General features: G+C 40.0%; 2 protein-coding genes across 2 annotated transcripts; one reads left to right on the top strand and one right to left on the bottom strand.

Moving 5' to 3' along the window:
• Positions 1-8,725: 8,725 nt before the first annotated feature.
• LOC129771149 (uncharacterized) lies at positions 8,726-17,779 on the bottom strand. Its single transcript, XM_055774555.1, has 2 exons — positions 17,457-17,779; positions 8,726-9,421 (listed from the first exon to the last, which is right to left on the bottom strand). The coding sequence occupies exon 2, from the start codon at positions 9,411-9,413 to the stop codon at positions 8,814-8,816; it is 600 nt and encodes a 199-aa protein (XP_055630530.1). The 5' UTR covers positions 9,414-9,421; positions 17,457-17,779; the 3' UTR covers positions 8,726-8,813.
• Positions 15,328-16,501, top strand: LOC129771147 (exosome complex component RRP4). The gene is made up of 3 exons (XM_055774552.1): positions 15,328-15,597; positions 15,654-16,174; positions 16,240-16,501. The coding sequence occupies exons 1-3, from the start codon at positions 15,473-15,475 to the stop codon at positions 16,476-16,478; spliced, it is 885 nt and encodes a 294-aa protein (XP_055630527.1). The 5' UTR covers positions 15,328-15,472; the 3' UTR covers positions 16,479-16,501.
• Positions 17,780-26,642: the final 8,863 nt, after the last annotated feature.

Here is a 26,642-nt window from a genome sequence, read left to right as displayed (position 1 = left end):
CCTTTCAGAGGGAAAGAGCACTGATAAGAACGCATCCGGCGCGCATCCAACTTGAATGAAAGCTTGTACGCTATCTGCATTTACAGGGTGCCTCATAGAATGTATACAGTTGAGCGATAGAAAACAATAAACAGTGAATCAATTACAGTGTAATCCGTTTATAATGACATCGAAGGGAGATCATAATACAGTAAGTTACATTTAATGTGACATTTAGCTAATTGGACAGACCTGTAATTCGACACATTTTTACCTCTAATTGGACATTTTTCGAGTTCGGGGCCCAAATTATGACCCCACATCGAAAGTCGCCACCAGACGTCGACACAGTACCACTCTCATCGCCAATGTCCAATTACAGGTCAATATCGCCTCCAATGCGACACTCGGCCTGATTCTACGCTACATTATAATATCAAATTATCTTGAGATAAAATTTTTGTATGAGATTATTATACCACACGAAGAAAACAAAGTTTTCCATTCACATTAAACACCAGTTTGATACGAAGGAGTTAATTTTTTTTTAACAACATGTTGGGCCTGATTCTCGAATACACTTCACGGTGGAAACGAAATAAACGGCACGCCATTGAACTACGTTTTACGAGTTAGTGAAGTGTCGAAGATAATGATGAGTTTTCAGGCAGAATGAGCACTTTTCAAATGAAAAATCATTAATGAAAATTAACTTCTTCGTATCAAACTGGTATTCAATGTGAGTGGAAAACTTTGTTTTCTTCATGTGATATAATAATCTCACACAAAAATTTCATCTGAAGATAATTTGATATTATAATGATAAATTTAGTGGGAAACTAATCTCGCATCCAGATGTCGACACCGTACCGTTGTTATCGCGAATGCGTTTCATTCCGTTTCCACCGTGAAGTGTATTCGTAGTGTATTCGAGAATCAGGCCCTCGAATACACTACGAATACCTATTGGGATGCAGCTGACCATTAATCAGCAACGCCCCCCTAGTCTGTACCTCATATCTAGTGTGGTGCGTCTTTCTCGACTCGAGGAATCCAGGATAGAATGGTCACTAGCCGGCGCAATCATCAGTTCGTGTAGAGTTGTCGGGGTGCTCCCTTGGCCGAGTGGTTAGCGTCATAACTAACATGCCGGGTGTTCGAGTTCGATTCCCGTTCTGGTCGGGGGAATTTTTCGTCAAAGAAATTTCCTCCGACTTGCCCTGTGAATCACGCGTATTCTAGAGCTTGCCACTCAGAATGCATTCAAGGTGTGTTATCTGGCATAGAAATCTCAACTAAGTACTAATAAAAATGACGCAAGTAATACTACGTTGAGACGGCGAAGTTCCTCTAGGAACGTTAGTGCCATTGAAGAAGAAGAAGAAGAAGAAGAGTTGTCATGAGCGGTACAACCTTTGGCTCTTGTTGAATGATCAGTGGACTGTACAACCTTTGGCCCGTGTGTCTGTAAAGAGTGTGTGTATCTATTGCCGCGACTAAGTAAAAGTTTATCGATCGGATAGGAGGGATATGAAACGGGGACACAACGAAGGAAACATCATTAAACGTTGACATCGGCGTTTCTGAGGAACAGGTATAGATGAAGCAGAAGATCAGGATCACGGCTACCTAAGATATCCCGGACGGGGATCTCCGATTGTCTGCCTTGTGCTCTCAGTGCTCTAGAGAGCTGAGAGCGAGCAGTATGGAACCGGATACACGACCAGACAACATGCTCGATGTCGTGGTAGCCATCGCCACAATCACAAAGATTGTTTGCTGCGAGCCCAATGCGATAGAGATGCGCGTTTAGGTTGTAGTGATTGGACATAAGCCGAGATATCACGCGAATGAAATCACGACCTACATTCAATCCCTTGAACCATGCCCTCGTCGAGACCTTAGGGATAATCGTGTGTAACCAACGACCGAACTCATCTCCACTCCACATGCGCTGCCAACTTACGAGCGTGTACTGACGAGAAAATAATTGCAACGTGGGAAATGGCGACTACACACACAAAGGCTCTGGCAAATAAGGAAGATGTTAGTTTGGTAGCTTCACTCGAAACCAGACATCCGTTGACTGGAGGTAGGGAGGCAGTTATACAGAGGATGAAGGATGCTTACCAAGGTTTGCGCGAATCGGCAAAGAGCAGATTAGGCGTTCGGTTCGATGATCGTATTGGCGATGGTCATCAACAGGAAACACAATCCCGCTCCTACTCTCAGCAGCATAGACGGGGTGATCCTTCTGCAGGTTCATCACAACGTCGTTACAGATCGGACAACAGACAGTGGCCAGTAGATCAACGTTTTTGTGAGTACTGTGGTCGCAGAGGACACGTGAGAAGGAAGTGTTACAAACTAAGGAACGACAAATTGGAGAAGTAAACCATGTTGGCACTCAGGAGGCTACCACTACTACTAATAGCTTGGCTGATCGACTGGACAAGTTGAGGACCGAGGATTGGGACACGGACGACAGTGATTCAGGTGACTTAGAGTGTATGCATGTCTCTTCTATAAACAAGATTAGTGATCCCTGCTTGTTGAATGTATTCATTGAAAATAATCCTGTACATATGGAGATTGATAGCGGCTCTTCTGTTTCAGTGATGGATAAATATTTATTTGTTTCAAAATTCAACTTTCCTTTAGTGAAGAGTTCAAAAAAATTAATAGTAATTAACTGTTCGAGGTTGAAGGTTTCTGGGGAAGTGGAAGTTATGGTTGAATACAATGGGAAGAAGATGAAATTGAATCTTTTGGTTCTTGACTGTGAGTACCAGTTCATTCCTTTGATTGGTAGACCATGGTTGGATGCATTTTTTCCCAACTGGAGAAATTTTTTTGGTGGTTCAATGCCAATCAATAATATTACAATAGAACAAAATAACGCACTAATTGCGGAAATAAAACTAAAGTTTTCGGACGTTTTTGTCAAGGATTTTTCTACCCCAATAAGACATTTTGAGGCCGATTTGGTTTTGAAAAGGGACATCCCAATTTTTAGAAAGGCATATTACGTTCCCTATCGTTTAGGGGAGAAGGTTTTAAACTATTTAGATAATTTAGAGAAAGAAAACGTTATAACTCCCATTCAAACTAGTGAGTGGGCATCACCTGTGGTAGTAGTTATGAAGAAAAACAATGATATAAGATTAGTAATTGACTGCAAAGTTTCTATTAACAAGGTAATTATACCGAATACCTATCCATTACCAGTTGCTCAGGATCTTTTTGCTAGACTAGATGGATGTAGTATTTTCTGTGCGTTGGATTTAGAGGGAGCATACACACAGCTATCTTTGTCTGAACGATCACGAAAATTTATGGTGATCAACACGATTAAAGGACTTTTTACATATAATAGATTGCCACAGGGCGCTTCCTCTAGTGCATCTATCTTCCAGCAAGTAATGGATCAGGTTTTGCGTGGTATTGATAACGTTTGCGTCTATTTGGATGATGTGCTTATTGCAGGAAAAGATATGCAAGACTGCAAGGGAAAGTTATTCTTGGTGTTAGATAGACTGTCTAAAGTAAATATCAAGATAAATTGGGATAAATGTAAATTTTTTGTGACCAAATTAGAGTACCTCGATCATGTAATCAGTGGAAGAGGTCTAGCTCCATGTTCAAATAAGATTGCAACTATAAAGCAAGCTAAAGTTCCTACAAATGTGACTGAACTTAAGTCGTATCTGGGTCTCATTAATTACTACAATAAATTCATCCCGAACTTGTCTTCTAAATTATATTATTTATATAATTTACTTAAGAGTGATGTTAAATTTGTTTGGGATAGTAATCGCAGTGAAGCTTTTGAAAATTCTAAAAGATTGCTGTTAGAAACTAAATTTCTTGAATTCTATGACCCTCAAAAACCAATTGTTGTAGTCACAGATGCATCTGGCTATGGTTTAGGTGGTGTGATTGCTCATATCATAGATGAAGTGGAGAAACCGATATGTTTTACGTCCTTTTCGTTGAATGCAGCACAAAATAAATACCCTATATTGCATTTAGATGCGCTTGCACTTGTATGCACAATAAAAAAGATTCATAAGTACTTATATGGACAAAAGTTTATGATTTTTACCGACCACAAACCGTTAGTTGGCATTTTTAGTAAGAAGGGCAAACATTCAATATTTGTTACAAGAATACAACGATACATTTTAGAACTGCCTGTGTATTATTTCGAGATTCACTACAGACCTTCGTCAAAATTGGGTAATGCGGATTTTTGTTCGCGATTCCCATTGGATGAACCAGTTCCCATGGAGTATGATCAAGAATTCATAAAAAGTATTAATTTTGGGAACAACATGCCTGTTGACTTTTTGGTCATTGCAAAGGAGACTAAAAATGATATTTTTTTACAAAACATCATGAAATTTATACGATATGGTTGGCCTAATAATACTGACAAATGCTATAGGGACGTTTTTGCGAATCAACAGGATTTAGAAATCTTTGACGAATGTTTGCTGTTCCAGGACAGAGTGGTTATACCGAAGATAATGCAAGAAGAGATCTTAAAACTTTTACATAGCAATCATGCGGGTATCGTCAAAATGAAAAGATTAGCAAGGCGAGTTGTTTACTGGTTTGGTATAAACACGGACATTGAAAATTTTGTTGCTGCTTGTGATATTTGTACAAGTAGGGCAACTGTCCCAAAGCAAAACATTACTTCGAAATGGATCCCTACTACGAGACCATTCAGTAGAATACATATAGATTTCTTTTATTTTGAGCACCGTACCTTTTTGTTGATGGTAGACAGTTTCTCGAAATGGTTAGAAATAGAGTGGATGAGAAAGTACTAATTTTTCGGAAGTTCTGACAAAGTTAATTGAATTTTTTGCTCGTTTCGGTCTACCAGACGTTATAGTATCTGACAATGGTCCTCCTTTCAACTCGCATTCGTTCAAAACATTTCTTCAAAGACAGGGTATTCAAGTCTTGAACAGTCCTCCGTACAATCCTGCTAGTAATGGACAGGCAGAGAGACTCGTCAGGACAGTAAAAGACGTACTCAAAAAGTTTTTGCTAGAACCTGATATGCTAGATTTAAATCTAGAGGATCAATCTTTTTTTATTTAATTATAGAAATAATAACATGACATTGGAAAGTAGTTTCCCTTCTGAAAGAATATTTAGCTATAAACCAAAGATGTTGATCGATTTGATCAACCCAAAGAAGAATTATAAACAAATGCTGGTACCACATCCCCATGATGATGCTTCTAATTCTAGTAATAACTTTCATCAACATGACCCTTTAAATACACTGACACCTGGGGATATCGTGTGGTACAAGCATAACATTCCGCATTTACGTAAAAATGGATTAAAGCGTCATTTCTAAAACGATTCTTTAAAAATTTACTACAGATCATGGTTGGAAACGAGGCGACGACTACCGTTCATCCAACGCAGATCAGAATCGTTTAGGATAGACAAGGAACATCGAATCAGCCAAGGACGTCTTTGAGATTGGTCGAAACTGGTCGGCCAATACCGACTACCGCTGAAACTGAGATGCCAATCGTGGAGAATAGAAATGATGATCGACAAACGTCGGCTCGAAAGGAGAATCAACCAACAGAAAGTGGAAGCAGAAAAAGAAAGTATCCGCCTGAATCGGGAATGCTGACTGGCCTACCAAGGCGTTCGAAGAGATTGAAGAAGCCAAGAATAGAAAGTGAATATGAATATTTTTGAATTTTTGTTCTTATTTCTGAACTTTTGTAAGGCGGAAGAGCTATTGTATATTGAATTAGTATTTGGTTTAGTTGAAATTTAGAATGTTTTCGAACATCTACCAAATGAGTATATATATATATATATATATATATATATATATATATATATATATATAAATTCTAGATAGTTTCATTTATTCGTGTATTCAGCACTAATCGACATACTGCTGATAAACATACTACTTTCGAAGTATTTGTTTAGAATAAAGTCTTCTGACTTCGACTCCCAAACGTGACACACCTGTTTTCATTAGCTCCGAATACAATCTCAGTTGATAAATAAATAGACAGTTTTCCCTCGGTGAACAGGGATTGTTAATTCGTATCAAACTGGTATTCAATGTGAGTGGAAAACTTTGTTTTCTTCGTGTGATATAATAATCTCATACAAAAATTTAATCTGAAGATAATTTGATTTTATAATGATAAATTTAGTGGGAAACTAATCTCGCATCCAGATGTCGACACCGTATTGTTGTCATCGCGAATGCGTTTCATACGGTTTCCACCGTGAAGTGTATTCCAAGGCGCCTAGAAGTATATACTAAGGTGGGCCAACTTGCTAAAACCACTCTTCAGCCATCTTGGAAGTCTACTGTGTTTTGTTTGTAAACAAAACACAATACGCTATTGCCGAAGGTCGCTCGTGATCAGTCTGTCTCTTTCACGCTACAAGCAAATAATTCCCCTTCTACTTTCTTCCGTGCTGTTTTCATATACCGCTCCCCTAACCAACTTAGTGACGAAACGGCCTCACCTAGTACCATAGACCCGTCTTGGTGTATTCGAGAATTGGCGATCTAACGTACAAATCTACACCTAAGCGGCGCTGCGGTTAAAGTGATGATGGTTTTACATTTTGCCAAGTTTTGGAAGGTTTGTAATTTTTTCCATAAATTACAATGTTATAATCATAAAAGATTATTTGATTGCGATGAGTTTGTAAGAAATTTAATTCTGCGTAATTTTATATATAACATGTTATTTATTTACCTCTTTCAGTAGTGAAAACTATAAAAATGTTGACAATGGTTGAATTAAAGAAGGAAATTCGAGAGCACAATCAAACACGATTCCTGTATGTGAGAACTACTTTGGAAAGCCCGGAAGTAAAATATACGTGATTTGTTTTTGAGTTTTAGGTTACATTAGCATCATTTTCTTAGTTCAAAAACAAAATCCAGATGTCTCACCGATCGTTTACGTTTTGCGTTAGATCGCCAATTGACGAATTTACGTTGGATTTACAACCAGATGGCGCAGCGAGTAAAATGAGGATGTTTTGTTTTTGACGTAGGACTACGTCTTTCATTTCTATACCGGGGTGTAAAATCAAAGTTTCGAAAACGAAAGCGTTACGCCGGAGACCGAGATTTTGAGCGTTAATAGCTCCTAAACAATTGAACGAAATGGTATGATAAACACTTCATTCGAAAGATAAAATGTCTACGCGTTCTATACTTGTTACTTTTTTATCCAAAAACTTGTTTCAATAGTCTTAAAATTGCTTTCAAAACAGGCTATTGAAATCACCAATCGGTATATAAGCGAGCGCCGCTCGGAAATCCATTCAGTTCTAATTGAACAACGATTGGAGCATGTTGTCGCTGTTGTGGTGAAGCTCTTCGTTTATCATGAAAGCGCGGATGAACGGTGTCACCAAGACTGTGACCAAATACATTTGGTTTTGTGATTTTTCAATCAATCGCAATTAACACGATAGCTTCTGAAGATTATTCTTCCCCATCAGTAGGATATTTTCGTATCCAATATTGGATGCATAAAACCTTGTACCTCCAACGTAACGCTCTCGTTTTCGAAGTCCTCCAAATATTCATTTATTCATTCATTCAGAATGGATTCAGATTCAACTTCAAACAAAGGATCACTGAATCAACGATAGTCCTACGTCACCATTGCGGTTATACCATAGATATAACCCACTTTCTGTTTTTTTTGTATGAAATTCGTTGAAATTTTCAAGAAAAATCAGAATTTATCTTCAAATTCCCCGGTTTCATGTATTCTCTCCACGCTGAAAAGGTTAGGAAATAATCATTTTACAATGTGCTATGTTTATTACGAGGAATGGCTTGTTATAAGTATTGTAACTTTAATTTTTTTCAACTAAGTAAACGATGAATAGGGTGTTTTGCGCTAAAAATACTGCAAATTCTTCTCGTATCGGCCCCTACATAATCAATGATATCAGCCAATTTGATATGATATCGATTTCATCGCAATTATCCATAGTATCAATAACCGGCATGCATTATCAAACATAAAATTTTCGAAGATTATCTATGACTTTGGTCAAATCGCGTGTTGAAACCATCGTAAATATACAAAACTCCAACTTTCTTACCATATACTGACGACATTCAATGGCTGAAATAAATCTAAATTGAAATAAAATGAATAATCACCACCGAATCTTGCTTTTCAGTGCGTAAAATAAACAAACACCCTAACTTTTGTGGTTCTGAACTCTAATGTGAATGTCGCATGAGCTGATTCAGCTTTGCGTAAATTCGTCAATTCGCGATGACATTGGTACCGTGTCGATGTCTGGTGGCGACTTTCAAATAGCGGCCATAATTTGAGACCCAAACTCGTTAGTGTAATCTCAGGTGATCCGGGACACGAAACCTGTTTTAAAATGGTGAAATTTTGAAAGAAAATTTTCACATCGTGTTATTTATTTGTTTGAAACATGGGAATCGAACCCGAACCCTTGGCATGATAATGTGTGATGCTAACAACTCGGCAACGGAAACAACTGACAATACTTCAATAAATGAAGGGATTTAATACATAGGGCCTGATTACGAACGTCACTTCACGGTGAAAACGGAATGAAATGCATGCAAATTGCTTACAATTCATTTCGTTTTCACCGTGAAGTGATCGTGATCAAGCCCATAGTAAACATAAGAAAACCCAATTAAAAGTATTGAAAACAGTTCATATTAATCCATTAAATCAAATATACTTTTTTATTAACACATTGTTGGAAATAAATACCAAAGCCAATATTAGAACGAATTGTTTTACCTTTCACGCAACATCGTAATAAATCTTGTTCGAGAAGCCTACCACAGTTTGCTTATGCATACTATTCAATCCTTTCAGGTTTTCCATGTCCTGTTTGACCTTAGAAGTTTTCCGCTTCAGATGACTCAAAGTTTGCACTACTTCTCGATTCTCTTCTTCGTTGATCAAAGCTACGGTTTGTCCAATTTGTATCTCCAATTGATTCAGTTCCTCTTTATATCCATACAGCTTTTGAAACACTTCTTTCGCTAGCAACTTGGAACACTCGAATGTTATACTCTTCTCAAGCAGTTCGTCCAATTGCGCGACCTTCGCTTGAAAGGAATCAATCACCAGATCGAATTCTTTCGTAAATGCACAGCATTGATTCAGTCGATGTAGTACTCCCTGTTCCAATAGTTCCAGGCGCTGCAAACGATTCGTGTAGTTAGCAATCTGACGACCATAGTTTTCCACTTCGTTTTCCAGTTCTTTGAGCACGGACAGTTTGGTTTTTCCTAGTTCCTCCTGAACAGTGACTGCAATCAGCTCATTGGCAAGATCGATCGACTCCGAAATAAGAGTGCGAATCTCTTCATCGATATCATCATTCTCTGGGTTCATATCAGATTCTAATAAAGAAAAAGTTACACAAAATATTATTCAGAAACCGTTGAAAATGCTAGAATAAAGGCATTTGGATGTGACAATTTGTTTTGAAATTTGTTACTGATTCCTGTCATCAGGTGGCGCCTATGGTTTATTGATGTGCAGGGGTGGAAGACATAAGCTTTGTTACACTCAGAAAAAATATTCACATGCCTAATTTTGGTGTACATTTGTAGTTGATTGAGCATTTTGTCAGTTTATTGTGATGAGCATCTTCCTGGGTTGGATTGCACTAACTTTCCCAGTGGAACTTTCGTCTCATGTAGGTTGATTTAGTAGTATTCAGTTGAGATAATTGAAGCTGTTGAATGACAGGTTATGATTCGATCATCGACACACCAATCTTTTTACTATTGCTGCATTTTCGTTTTAAACGCTTTGTCATGTAAGCTAAACAAAGAATGCGAAATCTGGAACCGACTATTCAAAGAACAATAGAAACAAGAGATAGTAATTTGATGGAAATAATTACGAATCGTGTATGAGAGAATTAATCCTTTGCGAACGAACCCACACAACGGGCGAGTGGCACTGGACGATAGATATTGAATCATATGCGTAGTTTGAATATTTCATCAAATATAAATCTATGTCACGCATCAAAAGATTACTTTCCAAGAATATCGATACACGCAGTTGCTTGTGAAATTGTATTTGTATGTATGTTTGGAACCTGAGGATGATTTGTGTGTTATTTCCAAATAATTAATAGAAAATGGATTAAACCGAAATATTTTCGATATTGTGTAAAAATATCAAAGTTTTTACTATTTTTTATCCCATCTGTTTTATTTTATTTTAGTACTTCATCTGTAATAGTGCCGGATTTATTCGTGTACATTTTTATGTTATCCATAACATGTGGTAAATTACACAATGTAGCATTCTCAGCGTGAGAATGTTCCTATTGTTTCACAGTTCCCAGTTGAATCTTACGAAGCGGGGCAGTTGATATGAGGCTTCCATTATTTTTTGTCATTTTTTTTTTCGTAGAAAAACAAACATCGCCAAACAATGTATTTTGGAACCATTTTTTTTTTAAAGGTCAATGCCTTTTGAAAAAATCCTTCGCTTTAAAAATTGGTCATATTACAATAAAAATAGTAATTTGGGTAGCATGATTATTTTCTGTTTTTGTTTTTGTTAAAACGATAATGAATTATGATAGATAATGGATCGAATATGTGTTCTATGTAATACTCCTTCTTCGCAAGTTGTGAAAAAATGTAAAACGAAAACTGTCCCTGATAATGATTTTATATCACACCATTAGAATACGATTACGGTTATTTTATATTTCAGCTCAAGAGAACAAATCGACTCTCGGTGTCGGTTGGCTCTGTATATTTATACCGTTTCTCCTCGCGCACTTATTGACGACACGTTTTGCAGTCAATCCCTTTCCACAGTCCTCTGTATATTTATACCGTTTTCCCTCGCGCACTTATTGACGACACAATCACACCTTCAGTGTATATATACACACCTTGAGTGTATGTAAAGAATCAGAAATATTTTGCAATATTTTATTTTGTTTTTTGTGTGTGGAATTGTTTTGATGGCGCACTTATTGACGACACGGTCACACCTGAGAGAGAGGAGCCAGCTCGCGTTTGTTGTGATCACCCTTATGTCAGCGCGAACCAGGCACGGTGAACCAAGGGGAAGTATTGAAATATGTAGAAAATTTTAACATGACATTTTTTGCAAGACATTTTAAGTGAACATAATTTTGAAGTCGGACTACATCTTTCATTTCTATGCTGGGTTGTAAGTTAAAAATTTCGAGAACGAGAGTGCTACATTGGAGATATAGGATTTTGAGCGATCATACCTCGTTGCCGGTTGAAAGAAATGGTATGATAACCGCTTCATTGAAAAGATAAAACGTTTACGCGTTATATGTTTGTTAATTATTGATCCAAAAACTTGTCTCAATAGCTCAAAAATTGCTTTGATAGAAAGCTATTGAAATCACAAAAATCTGTATATGAGCAGGTGCCAGCTCGGAAATCCACTGAATTATAATTGTACAGCGATTGGATCATGTTATCGCTGCTCAAGATTGATATGGCTAAGCTAACTTCGTTCATCAAGAAAGCGTTGATGAACGGAGTCACTACCAAGAGCATGTTTGTGTAAACGAAGGGCACTGGAGCGTCGTGTTCGTTCAAGCAAGACCAAAAAGGAGTCCACCAAAGAGAAGAATGGTACCGCTAAGAAGGCGACCAAGAAAGCGCCAGCATCGAAAAAGGCCACCGTTTCCGGGCATAAGGGCAGGGCATACAAGACATTCGAAAAATATCATCGCTGCTTGCAAATAATCTGCCGCTGCTATCGGGGAAGAAGAAAACAGTTACTTTTGCAAAAAAAAACAAACTTGCTGCTGTGAAGAAGGCGACCAGCAAGGAGGAAGCTGATGCTACTGCTGGAAAGCAAAAGTCAAACAAATCCTCAAAAATCGCTGCAAAAATGCCGAAAACGCAGAATCCATAGAAATCAACAGCAACTTACGAAAAAAAACTACCGTCGCCACACATAACGCACAACACGAGAGAAAACACGAGAGTGTTTTCAGCAAATCAAAACCAGTTCTTTTCTTGAGAAAGGGCATTCATTCCTGCTCGACACTCGCACAAACCATGTTCACTCAACAATTTCACAAACGGGAAGTGGGTGTTGTGAGGGAAGGCAGAGTGAGCGCAACATTTATGTAGACTGATTGGAAGCGACATATATGTTGTCTATTGGAAATGGTATACAAATTATATCACACACAAAGGGGAGAAAGACTCTTGACCCTTTTAGTTTTGTGGACAAGACGGTTTGATACTATTATAACTTGATTAACAAACTTGATTAGCGACCTGCATGTCAAATTAAAAATTTGCATATGAATGGTCCACCAACGATAGGCAAGAACATAACGGCAAAGACGCCGAGAGACTGGTAGTGTAACTCTCATCTTCATCCGAATCGTGATCACTGCCTATTAAACACAGCATCCTTTTTAGTCAAGCTATTATTATTTCCATCGGACACAAACAAAATTCCCTCAAAATGCACCTGGAAGAAATCAATGTTAACTGTTTTCATTGGGAGATTAGCACTTATTTTATATATTCCACATACGCTGCATATTCAAATTGCATCGGAGAATATACAATCATCACATTGCAAAAAAAGATTCACTGAGTTTGCAGCAATAAATCAAACTGGAACCAGTGACAGAATGAAGAATTCGCGAAAACTGAATGAACAATCTGAAAATGTCAAAAATGAGCCCAAAACACTCATAAATTCACACAAGATCTCCACCGGCAAACAAATAATAAAAATCAGTTTGCTTATTTATTATTTCGGATATTGTTTTAGAAATCATCGAAATAATTCTTTAGGACAACTATATCGAAATTATCAAAAGTAAAAAAAAAACTTATTTGAATGGGCCGATGCCGCTGGAAGCCATGATGTGGGCTGATCTAGTACATCTTCTATTATTTCCTACATGATCAGTGTTCAAATTTTTTACCCCCCATATATTCCTGTTAGTCAAAAATCGAATCGAAAAACAAATGTACTCACAAACAAAGGTTCACGTCAAGTTTGAACACTTTTCCCATAAACGAAAGACAACAGCTTGCTTGATTGAAATTGTCCGATTTGAATTTTCTTGATGATAATGCATAAAAAGAATAAGAAGAAAACAAACTATCTGTCATACAGCTGGCTCCTCTCTCTCAGGGTCACACCTTTAGTATACATATACACACCTTGCATTAGAATAGTCTTTGTGGAAATCAAGGCGTCTAAAAGTATATCCTAAGGTGAGGCCGTTTCATCACTAAGTTGATAAGGGGAACGGTATATTAAAACATTACGGAAGCAAGCAGAAGGGGAATTATTTGCTTGATGCGTAAAAGAAACAGACTGATCACGAGCGAGCTTGGGCACCGGCATTGTGTTTTGTTTATAAACAAAACACAGTAGACTTCCAAGATGGCTGCAGAGTGGTTTTAGCATATTGGCCCACCTTAGGATATACTTCTAGGCGCCTTGGTGGAAATATCAGGAATAACGTTCAATGCGACCTTTTGCTAATTGGACAGACCTGTAATGCGACACGTTTAATTGGACATTTTTGTAAACATGGAGTTCGGGCCCCACATTGAAGTCGCCACCAGATGCGAATTCAAGAATTCAATATACACTCAGGTGTTTTTTTACGCGGTTTTTTTTTGCGCGGTTTTTTTTACGAGGTTTTTTTTACGCGGATTTTCCAATTAACGCTGTTTTTTTACGCGGATTTTCCAATTAACGCGGTTTTTCCAATTAACGCGGTTTTTTACGCGGTACCGCGTAAAAAAAGACCAGTGCAATATCACATCTCCCCCTCAGCTCACATTTTTCTCTCATGTTCCCTCAGAGCAAATTACGGTAATTAGTGCTTGTAACGGAGTTTAGCGCTTAGTATCGCACCTTATAACGAATCTTACGTGGAATTTAGGTGTTGGGTAACGGGGAGCTCGCCAGGCGGTACAACGGGACGGGTTTTTACGGGCAGCTATTCGTGAATGTCTTTCCCTGTCTACTTAGCTTTTGCTGTCTACGTTGAGACGGCAAAAGTTCCACAGGGAACATTAACAGTACGGAAGGAACAAGAAAAGGTATAATCGATAACGATTGCGAGAGGAATAATTTTATTTAACCAAGGTATGAACTCATCGCGAAAAAATGTCCTTTAAATGATGAAATAATCCACCCTTAAATGAATCGAAATAATCCACCTAGTAGTGATATCGTGCTTTTCAGCAGTGTAAATGGACAGACCCTCAACTATTTTGCGTTTTGTTCCAGTCAGCTTCTAAACAGTCCACAGTGTTTCGATTTCGATCAAAATCGAATGATACACAATGTGTCATGCAAGTAACCTCTCACGAACATATAACCAAATATGAGAGGATCATTCAGATACTTGAATGAATGACTGTAATCACTTGTGTAACATTACATGATTAAACCAAGAGAGGAACGAAGACTGTTGTTAGCATATTCGAGCTTTCTGCACCGAAAGCGTATATGATGGTTCTGCTTGCGTGCCGGTGTATCATGAAGTGCGAACCGATGCAGAGTTGTCTCGTTCTCTTTTGTGTCGTGATTTGCAACACGTAACAACAAAAGGATGCCGCTGGGGGAAATGATTTGTGTATGATCATATTTGAACGAACGAAACCGTTTTTTTCAGTGAATGGATCATTTGGCAAACACTGACAGTCCAAATTCGGCGATTTGATTTCCATTTGTAGACGCAGGGCATTTCTTAGGAATAAATTAAACAGACTTTTCACTGGCCATTTCACTTCCACTGGCAACTGTTCGAATGACTTCTCTTTTTATTGTCGGCTTCGTTCAGACCTTCGTCTGCATTATGACATTACATAATAAATGTGTTGGTGATCGTTAAACCAAGGCGCCTAGAAGTATATCCTAAGGTGGGCCAACTTGTTCAAAATACTCTTCAGTCATCTTGGAAGTCTACTCGCTCCTGATCAGTCTGTCTCTTTCACGCTTCAAGCACATAATTCCCCTTCTGCTCTCTTCCGTACTGTTCTCCCTAACCAACTTAGTGACGAAACGGCCTCACCTTATATACTTCTAGGCGCCTTGCGTTAAACGAAATATAAACTCAGATTATAATTTACTCATTATACCAGTCAAGGTGAATATGCAAATATTACGAACACTTCACCAACACATTAGTGAACTAGAAACGTTTTTTTTACAGTCAGGAACTAACCCAGTTCAAAAACGATTCGCTATACAGTTCCCACAAGTGGACAACTACCCTAATTTTATCACGAACGAAAAGTTTCCAACTCCGACCATCAGATGCCAATCTAAATGTCAACAATCACGCGTGTACGGTGTTTGTTTACAAACCGAATCGAGTTTCAAACGTATTGCGCTCATTCCGGTACAGTGGGTATAGTGATTCCTCCAACAAGTTTCTTGCGATGGCCTCTAACGTAATGATACGACTGGCTTCGGACAGGGTGAACCTGATGCTACTGTCTGGTGATAGCAATCCACGACTGTTCACACCAGGCGAAGTGATTACATCACAGCAAGGTTTCATGCGGTGAGTAGCCGCCAACATACGTGATTTATTCGATGGAATCAAGAGTAAAATTTCAGTGGACATGGAACGTATATGGAGGATGAAGACATCAAATCGTCTGTGGCGGGTGTGATGGTGCAGGTGAACAAACTTATAACGGTAAAAGCGCTGAAGGGACGCTATGTAGGCGAGATAGGAGACGTGGTTGTAGCCCGTGTAACGGATGTCCAGCAAAAACGCTGGAAGGTCGACACTAATTCTAGACTCGATTCGATTCTGTTGCTTTCTTCTGTCAATCTGCCTGGTGGAGAGTTGCGCCGACGAGGTGTCGAGGATGAACAACAGATGCGCAAGTATTTACAGGAAGGCGATCTCATTTCTGCCGAGGTGCAAAATGTACACTCGGATGGAGTACTCTCGCTACACACGAGAAGTTTGAAGTATGGCAAACTGGGACAAGGAATACTGGTGAAAGTATTTCCATCGTTGGTTAAGCGAAGAAAAACACACTTCCATAATTTGCCATGTGGCGCATCCGTTATCCTAGGCAATAATGGCTTCATCTGGATTTCGCCAATCGTAAACACCGAAGGTGAAGGTAAGATTTCTCTGCTCAAGCTATGGAAGCTATATTGTTTTGACTAATGTTATGTTCTGTAATAGAAAGCGGCGGATTCTCCCAAAATTTAGAAGAAACGGTTTCAAAGCAAGATCGGGAGGTGATTTCACGATTGAAGAATTGTATCTTGGCGCTTGCTCACTGTAAAATGCTTCTTTACGACACCAGTATACTGTATGCATATGAGGAGTCCCTCAAATACGAAGTTCACGAGTTGTTGCACCAAGAAGCCATGTTTGATATAGCATTTTTAACACAACACAAATTAAAACTACAAGAATAATTTAATACACTTTGGTGATATAATTACCGCATTTTCTATCAATCTTATTAGAACGAAATAACGCCCATCTCGTTCCCAATCTTAGATTCCTGGGGGTCTCCAAAGTCACCCGGTTACGCGTGAAGTGAACGGCCATCGCTTCAATCTTAGGACTCTTCATTAATTGATTTAAATGAGCGCAACGTAAGTATCCACAGAGTAAAAAGCAGAAATTGTGTAAATGGCATAAAAAGCACGCGGAAAAAACTGGCATTTTAAATAAATAAATATGTTTGCAATACTTGAGATTGATTGGTAAATCGGATACAGTTAAAATATTATTAGCGTGGAATGATAAGAGGATCACTCACAAGGGAAATTAATTCCGACCGCAAAGGATTAATACTGTTGAATTGTTAGATTGTTTTTGTTTGTCTTTGTTATCACCCGATAATTCCCCGAAAAAAAGATTGATGCAGAAAAAAATACTAAAAACAAATCCGACATCAGTGGAAATATTTTTTTTGTTCCTTTTACGGTTGGTTTGCGAATGGGCGAATTTATATAATGAATATATTATATTTTCGGTGAATTTATTCACCTGAATTAGAACTGCCTATAACTTCAGTCATTTCTCACCAGTGAGAAATTCACCAGCGTTTACATATCTTCTTCTTCTTCTTCTTCTTCAATGGCACTAACGTTCCTAGAGGAACTTCGCCGTCTCAACGTAGTATTACTTGCGTCATTTTTATTAGTACTTAGTTAAGATTTCTATGCCAAATAACACGCCTTGAATGCATTCTGAGTGGCAAGCTCTAGAATACGCGTGATCACAGTGCAAGTCGGAGGAAATTTCTTTGACGAAAAATTCCCCCGACCAGAACGGGAATCGAACCCGAACACCCGGCATGTTAGTTATGACGCTAACCACTCGGCCACGGGTGCACAGCGTTTACATATGCCTGAATTTATTCTATTCATAGTAGTTATATATACCTCGAAGAAGCGTATCATATATGTTTTCACCCGTTTACATCTATTTTCTAGTGAATAGCTGTAGATATCTCTGATGTAAACGCGCCATTAGCATCGACGCTAATAGCGAATTCGTTTTTGTTCAGTTTCAATCCCAGTATCAAACTAAGGCTGATGTCACATTAAAGTAGGTTTAGAGTTCCCGTGAACGTGAACGCGGACAAACACTTTTTTGTTAATAATTCATCAGTCCATAAATAAAACGCGAGGAAAATATCTTGAAACGATGGGAAGGATCATTTTCTAGTTGAAAAACATGTTTAAACACAATTCACATCGATAAAAGTGGATCAGTTCAATATTTCACAACGATTCTGAATTTCCACCGTGGAATCGAGATGTTGGTGAACTCACCATAGTTCACCGACTTCGGTGAACGTGAACGATAAAACAGTGGTGAATATAGACGTCAAAATATTTCCCCGTTCATGTTCACGTTCGAATGTCCCAAGGCATTCTGAAAATTATTTCACCGTGAACTAGAGGTGTGCAAATCAGCTCATCATGATGAACAGCTCTGATCATATCAGCTCATCTAAATGAGCTGTTCTTTATGAACAGCTCTTCAGCTCAGTTGTCAGTGCCGACTTTCAATTTGGATCCCAAACTCGATAGCCACGAAGCCAGTTTGAAAATGTTAAAATTCAAATGAAATTTTTCACACCATATTATTAATTACTTGAAACACGTATTCCAGACTATTATTTACAACAGACTCGGCGAGTACAACATTTCCGACATTTTTACTGAGGCTTTACATTACAATAGAAAGTTTTCTTCAAAAAAAAAAAAATCTTATGAGATTTTTGCACCGCCTGCAAACAAAGTGTTTTTCATTGAAATAGAATACTCATTTGATACACAGAAGTTAATTTTCATTAATAATTTGAATTTTAAAAACGTGTTCATTCTGCCTGAGAGCCAATTATTATTTTTGGCGCCCCCTAAACTGGTAAACAAAGCTCAATGTCGTCAACGCGAATATAACAGTTGAAAAGACGAGGGACAAATGAAACTAAACTGATGTCTTAACACGAAGAGCGAGAGACGGTCAGTTCATTTGAATCTTACAGCTCACACACTCTCTTCAATTCTACAGCTCTTTTCTCTCCTTCATCATCATCAAAGTGAGCTGAAGAGCTGTTTGATTTTTTTTGCGAGCTGTTCCGCGTCAACTCACTTCAAAGAGTCGATTCTTCGGAACAGCTAATGAGCGGATGGCACATCTTTACCGTGAACTGTAAAATGATATGTTAAGCAATTCTCAAACAAAGATGACTCCGAGAAGAAAAATATGCGTTATTCCTATCAGCAGCTTGTTTTGGCCATGGAGATGACAAGAAAAGGTATTTCAGAACGCCGAGCAGCAAAATATCAAGGAATCCCGGGATGTACTCTCCGCACACAACTGAAATTGAATGGCAACGTGTAACGCCCTGGAAACCACTCAGTTTTACGGAAGGAAGAGGAAAAAGCATCGTCCAGTGGGTTACCGAGGCATCCAGAGCCAGGTTTCCGATTGACAAGAAACTTTTGAAGATATCCGTGGCATATTTTCTGCCTACCGTTAAAAGGAAGAACCCATTTAAGAGGGGTATTCCTGGATACAAGTGGTTTCCTAAAACACAATCCCGACATCAAGCGATGAATTTCAGGTGCACTTTCTAGGCAGCGAACTTGTATTACGGAGTATAAAATCCGGAGGTGGTTCCAAGAGGTAGATAATTACGCCCGATAAGCAGATATCAGCAACGTCTTAGATGATTTTACTCTTGTGTTCAACATGGACCAATTTTTTTTTTTTTTTAAATTCGTTTATTTTTACAGGCTCAGTTACATAAGTTTAAAGGAGCCGAAATCTTAAATATATTTTTAAAACTATATATATGAACAATTTTCTTAAATCTATGGTTAGTAATGTGGGAAAGCGATTACTCGTGGTGGACTCGAGATTAAAAGGGTGACATTTTCTCAGGAAAAGGATGGGGTATAAGGAAATTATTACAATGTTGATAATCACACACACTCAATTCTTAAATCTATTCGTACATCAGTTGTGAATTTACATTTCATTCTTCTGTTTATAGCAAGCGGACCAATTACTCACAAAGGAAGAAATGGAGGGTATAAGGATATAAGGATAATCACACACGAACATCGATAGATTTAAGGAAAACATATATTTGGGACATGTAATCAAGGTCTAACCGAGCCAACACATCTCTCACCGGCACATTGGGCTGCCTTCCTCTAGCCCGAAGGGAGTTCTCTAAATTCGATCTGGCAACAAGATACACCTCACACGACCAAACAACGTGTTCGATGTCGTGGTAACCTCGGCCACAAACGCAGATATTGCTGCCAGCCAGATTGAAACGAAAGAGTAGCGCGTCTAACGAACAGTGATTGGACATGAGTCGGGAGAAGGTGCGAATAAAGTCCCGACTCAAGTCCAGACTTTTGAACCATGGTTTGAGGCTAACCTTAGGGATAATCGAGTGAAGCCACCGGCCCAATTCATCTTCGTTCCATTTGCGTTGCCAGTTAGCGATGGTATTTTTACGGACTAAAGAGTAAAATTCATTGAAGGCGATTTGACGCTGATAAATATCGCCTTCAATCGCACCTACCTTTGCTAATGAGTCAGCCCTCTCATTACCCGGAATTGAGCAATGAGAAGGGACCCACACAAAGGTAATGACATAACAGCGTCTGGATAAAGCACTCAAAATTTTTCGTATTCTCTCAAGGAAGTACGGCGAGTGCTTTTCCGGCCTCACTGAACGGATAGCTTCGACAGAGCTAAGACTATCCGTTACAATGTAATAGTGTTCAACAGGTCGTGAGGCGACGCTGTCCAGCGCCCAATGAATTGCTGCCAATTCAGCAATATACACTGAGCAAGGATTCTGAAGACTGTGTGAGGTGCTAAAAAATTCGTTGAACACTCCAAATCCTGTGGACTCATTTATAGTGGACCCATCAGTAAAGTACATATTATCACAATTGATACCCCTATATTTTTCATCGAAGATCGTTGGAGCGATCCTCGATCGTTGGTAATCTGAATATCCATGGATATCTTGCTTCATGGACAGATCAAAATGCACAGAGGAATTGATGTAGTCAGGGAAACAAACACGGTTGGGAATATACGAAGAAGAATCAACCTGCATGGAGATGAATTCATGATATGAACTCATGAATCCGGAGTGAAAATTTAGCTCGATCAGCCGCTCAAAATTTCCGATCACCAATAGGTTCATGACCTTACACCGGATGAAGAACCGAAGAGATAATAAATTGAAGCGATCTTTTAGTGGGAGTAGGCCTGCCAAAACCTCGAGACTCATGGTATGCGTTGAGGGCATACATCCCAACGCAATACGGAGACAAAGATACTGAATTCGCTCGAGTTTAATTAAGTGTGTTTTGGCAGCTGATTGAAAACAGAAACTGCCATACTCCATCACTGAGAGAATAGTTGTTCTATACAACATTATAAGATCTTCGGGATGGGCTCCCCACCAGGTGCCGGTAATTGTACGGAGAAAATTTATTCTTTGTTGGCATTTTTTACTCAGATACCTAATATGGGCCCCCCAAGTACATTTGGAGTCGAACCAGACCCCAAGATACTTGAATGACATAGCATGAGTGATCGGTTTACCCAAAAGTTGAAGCTTTGGTTTTGCTGGTCTATGCTTCCTAGAAAAAACCACCATCTCTGTTTTCTCCGTGGAGAATTCGATCCCTAGCCCAATGGCCCAGGTTGAAAAATTGTTCAAAGTATCTTGTAAGGGTTCTTGTAGGTCGGATTCTGTTGATCCTACGACAGAGACCACTCCATCATCTGCAAGTTGTCTTAGGCTGCAATTTTGTGTAAGGCAATTGTCGATGTCGCTTACATAGAAGTTGTACAAAAGGGGGCTTAAACATGAGCCCTGGGGGAGGCCCATGTAAGAGACCCGACTTACTGCCGAATCTCCGTGAGAAAAGTTCAAATGCTTCTCACAAAGCAAGTTATATAACATATTATTCAATAGAGGCGGCAGACCCCGAGAGTGTAATTTGTCTGTCAAAACCTCTATTGAAACAGAATCAAAGGCCCCCTTTATGTCCAAGAATACTGAAGCCATTTGTTTTTTTCCGGCGTAAGCCATTTGAATTTCTGAAGAAAGCAACGCAAGACAATCATTCGTCCCCTTGCCCCTGCGGAACCCATATTGTGTATCTGAGAGTAGGCCATTCGTTTCAACCCATCGATCAAGGCGAAACAAGATCATTTTCTCCAACAATTTCCGTATACAAGACAGCATTGCTATTGGGCGGTACGAATTGAAGTCGGACGCGGGTTTTCCGGGTTTTTGAATAGCTATAACTCGTACTTGTCTCCAATCATCTGGAACAATATTATTCTCCAGAAACCGATTGAATAAATTCAACAAGCGATGTTTCGCCACATCAGGGAGGTTTTTCAGCAAGTTGAACTTAATTCTATCCGATCCCGGAGCAGAATTGTTACATGAAAGCAGAGCAAGAGAGAATTCTACCATCGAAAACTCGGAATCAAGATCGCACCTATCTTGTGGTATATCTCGAACAATTTTTTGCACAGGAGCGGAATCAGGACAAACCTTCCGTGCAAAATTCAAAATCCATCGATGTGAATATTCCTCGCTTTCATTGGATGAAGAGCGATTTCTCATGTTTCGAGCCACTTTCCATAATTTTTTCATTGACGTTTCTCGTGACAAACCTCCCACGAAATTTCGCCAATAAGCACGTTTTTTCCCTTTGATCAAGTTTTTAAATTGATTTTCAAGGTCCAAATACGTCTGAAAATTTTCAGGGGTTCCACGTTTCCGAAAAGCTTTGAATGCGTTCGATTTATCCTGATAAAGCTTGGAACATTGGCTATCCCACCATGGATTGGGAGGCCTTCGACGAATAGTGGAGCCTGGGATGGGTTTCGTTTGAGCGCGAACCGCGCTGTCATAGATCAAACGAGAAAGGAAGTTATACTCCTCCAATGGAGGTAAACCATCTCTGGAATTGATGGCTAGAGCAATCGCGTCCGCATATTTTTTCCAGTCAATGTGTCTTGTGAGGTCATATGCCATGTTTATAGATTCAGAAAAATTCGACCCAATGGTGATGGAAATTTTGATTGGCAAGTGATCACTACCGTTGGGGTCCTGGATTACATTCCACTTGCAATCTAACGATAGTGAATTCGAGCAAAGCGAGAGGTCAAGAGCACTTGGGTTAGCAGGAGGTTTAGGTACACGTGTTGTTTCCCCAGTGTTCAAAAGTGTCATATTGAAGCTGTTACAAAGATCATATATCAACAGTGAACGATTGTCGTCGTACTGTTCCCCCCAGGCAGTTCCGTGAGAATTGAAGTCTCCCAAGATCAATCGTGGCTCAGGAAGGAGTGAGCACATGTCAACAAGTTGCTTGCGGCTAACCGCAGCTCTCGGAGGCCAATACAAGCTGACAATACAGAGGTCTTTTCCTCTGATGTTTGCATGACAAGCAACAGCTTCAATCTCTCCAATAGGTGGAAGGTCAATTCGAAAAAATGAGTGGCACTTACTGATCCCCAATAGCACCCCTCCGTATCTATCATCACGGTTCAAACGTATAATATTAAAATCGTGGAAAGAGAGATCATCTCGCGAAGAAAGCCAAGTTTCGGACAGAGCAAAAACATCACAATTAAAGTTATGAATTAAAAATTTGAATGTATCCAATTTAGGGATAAGACTACGACAATTCCACTGTAAAACAGTGATATCTCCGACCTCTCTATTTGAATTAGACATCAAGAGAGATAATCATTGCAAGGAGGGGCCATGTTTGCATCAATTGTTGCAAAATTGTCTTTAATACTGGAAGCATTGATATGACAATGGTTCTGATGGAGTCGGAAACATTAAAGCATGTGAAGATTTGAGCCACAAGGTCAGTCAACTTTATAAATCCCGATTGGGAAGTTGAACTGGTCGGTAAAATAGGGACAGTTGGGGTTTTTGATGTCCCTTCGAGTGCTGGGTCGTTCGAAGGTGAATTATTCCCACGGAAGCCAGAAGGAACCTGATTTTGCTTGTCCGCTGCACTCGATTTTTTAGGCATGCTAACAGAGGGTATAACCGGAGGGACTTGTCCTTGAACTTTGGGAGTGGTCACATTTTTGCGCCGGGGATTCCCTTGGAAGATGTACGGTGTGCCCTCGTTAGCTGTATCCGCTTCCATTTCGTCAACTGGCAGCGAAGCGAAGACATTGTTTGCGGTTAAAGGTTGTTGCTGTTGGGCCAATGGAGAAGCGCCCTTCAAAATTTCCGCAAAAGTGCGCTTCGAGCGTTCCTTTAAAGAGCGCTTCTGCTTCTCCCAGCGACTCTTGTAAGTTTCACAAGCCGAGAGCACGTGCGGATTTCCTCCGCAATATGGACACTTTTGCTCAATCGCACTGCAGGATTTGTCCACATGTTGCTCTCCGCAAGTGGCACAGCGCTCCTTGTTGGCGCAGTAAGCTGCTGTGTGACCAACTGACTTGCATTTCAGGCAAGTCATGGGCTTTGGCACGAAGAGTCGCAGCGGTAGCCTCAATTTGTCCACCATAACGTAGTCAGGGAGGGCGGAGCCAGCAAAAGTGACTCTAAACGAGTCGGACGGCGTAAATTTCGATTCTTTCCCTTCCTGGGAGACTTTGCCGAGTTGTCGGCATTCTAAGATTTTAACCTTAATCGAAGGCAGCTTTTTAAATCTGCCATCTCCTTCCATAATTGATTTGCACGTCAGACCCGTTTCGGTTATCACCCCCGAGATTTCTACGTCATGGGAAGGCACGTAGACACGATATTCCAGGGTAAACCTCTGGTCGACGACAATACCGTTTGCGTCTTTCCGATCAGCCACGACAACACGCAGTTTGGTCGGTCTAACCTTTGTAATTTCTGTCACGGAGGAGTATCTTGCCAGATCTTTCATGATCTGAATAACATTAAGTGCTTTTCCGTTTGGCTTAGGCCTGAAGAAAACAACCCACGGACCAGTTCCAGGTGCATCTTCAGGATAGACCTTGACACGTGGAGAGAAGACAACAGGAGGAGAAGGAGATGACGAGGATTGAAGGGGATCGGGGACAACAGGATGGGGAGGCGAAATCTGAGCTGGGGTAGGAGCGAGGGGGGTTGGAGAGGAGATATTTGCAGGTTTTTTAGAGGGGGGCTTGCTAGAGTTAGCAGACTCGTCCCCGGACGAAACATCCTCTGATGTAGGAACGCGTTTAAGTGTCTTCGCTGTTCCTTTATTTGTTTTTTCAACCAGAGGGGAGTCATCATCAGAGATCTCCATATCTGGAGATCCTCCCCCTCCTTCTGCCATTCCGTAATTGGTACCTCTAATCACAATGCACCCAGTGCTGATGAACTGGCAACCGCTGCTTGCTTCTCAATCGGAGCGCTTGAGCGCTCGGCACTATCACACACCACTAAGAAGTGATGCTCTCCTTCACACTGCTGTAAGTGAACAGCGAATCGCGCTGGTATTGTGTGCGTGCAACTGAGCACCGATGTCCGACTTCGATTGCGATGGCGACAAATCGGCGAAAACTGAAAGCCGGCTGGCCTTGCCAGGCTTTGATGATTCTGCTTTTCTCACTAATTCCGAGTTCACACTGCGTTTTACGATATCTCGAACAGTTCGAAAACGCGCGAAAAAAGCACACCCGGGCGATAAAAAAAAAATAACAGCCAACGGTAACCGAAAACAATGCTTTAACGGAGACGCTCACAGCACATGACCGGTTACTCGAAGCTTATGCCGAAGAATGATGGACCAATTCTCCCAGAAGACTTGTGCCAACAAAGAAAGTGGTTTTGACACAAACCGACGAAAAATACATCCATACTTCAAACGCGTACTCGGAGAAGAAGTACAACACAGTGCTGTTTTCAGCTGGTGCGGCTTGTGCATTGGCACCGTCATTGGTATTATTCCCGTATAAACAGCGCCTTCGTGCGGAAATTGTTTTCGGTACGTTTTTTCCAGTTTATTCTACTTCCTTCTTTTTTGTCCTTCGCCTCTCTTCGATCTTCCGAGTTTCACGCTTCGTCATGGCCCAATAGGTTTCGATAGGACGGAGTGGAGAATAGTTTGATGTGTTCATGTTCGGTACAAAATCCACGAAATCAGCCGCATTCTACTCCTGCACGGGCTCGTAGTAGTAGCATGAGGCACTCTTGTTTTTATATCGTACCTTTAAGGGTGCTTTTGGTCACGTATGGTACATTCCGTTTGCCACAACCAAGTATATATGTCCTACCAAAACAGGTATTTCGAAAGTTTCTTTTGAAACAGTCATCCACAGCAATCTTGTCCTTACCCTAAAATATTCGTATCTCGCTAACTGGTTAGAATCCGCATTAATTTTGACGTCTCATTTTGAATGACGCAGCACCGGAATTTCGTTACCGTCTTCGTGTAGATTGCGGATGCGCGTTTCTGCAACACTCTGCTGACATTCGTCCAGATTTGGAAAGTTCTGTACTTTGTACGTTTTCAACACGGATCGTTTCTAGGCCCTCTGGACGAAACTTTGCGGAACATCAAGTTTTTTGGCCAAGTCAAGTTTTTTGGGTGAGCAATAACTGCTCTCTTAATTTTTTTGCGCGTTACTCCCGGTTTTCGTCCAGCTCCTGACTTTTGGTTCACTGTCATTCGTTCCTGGGACTTCTGTACTGCCCATGTTTGCATAGGAGACGTAATCACCAACACCATTAGTATGCAAACATGGACAGTGTAGGGCCCTTGAGACGGTCGAATGATGTATATTCATCAGTTTTCCCAAGACTCGATGCGACAATCCAGGCTGTTACATGTAAGTGAATGAAATCCTTTCGCGAACAGTTTGCTGATTTTCTTCCATCTCGACCGGAATCTCAACAACTGCAAAACTGAGCGGATGTAAACAAACATTCTGAAGAGAGATTGAGGACAACTTGGTCAATTTCACTCAATCGTGAAGAAAGCTATGCAAGTTTGAAAGTGTCGACACACCCTTTGCTGCAAGCGGGTGTGAAGTACTATAGGATACTTTCTCTATTATTCCCATTAGTTCAAGCAGCTTCCCCAAATCAAAAG

Source organism: Toxorhynchites rutilus, chromosome 2 (assembly GCF_029784135.1).
Source record: "Toxorhynchites rutilus septentrionalis strain SRP chromosome 2, ASM2978413v1, whole genome shotgun sequence".
Classification (NCBI taxonomy): Eukaryota; Metazoa; Arthropoda; class Insecta; order Diptera; family Culicidae; genus Toxorhynchites; species Toxorhynchites rutilus.
Note: the sequence above shows the minus strand (reverse complement) of the source record. Positions and strands in the feature narration are given on the sequence as shown.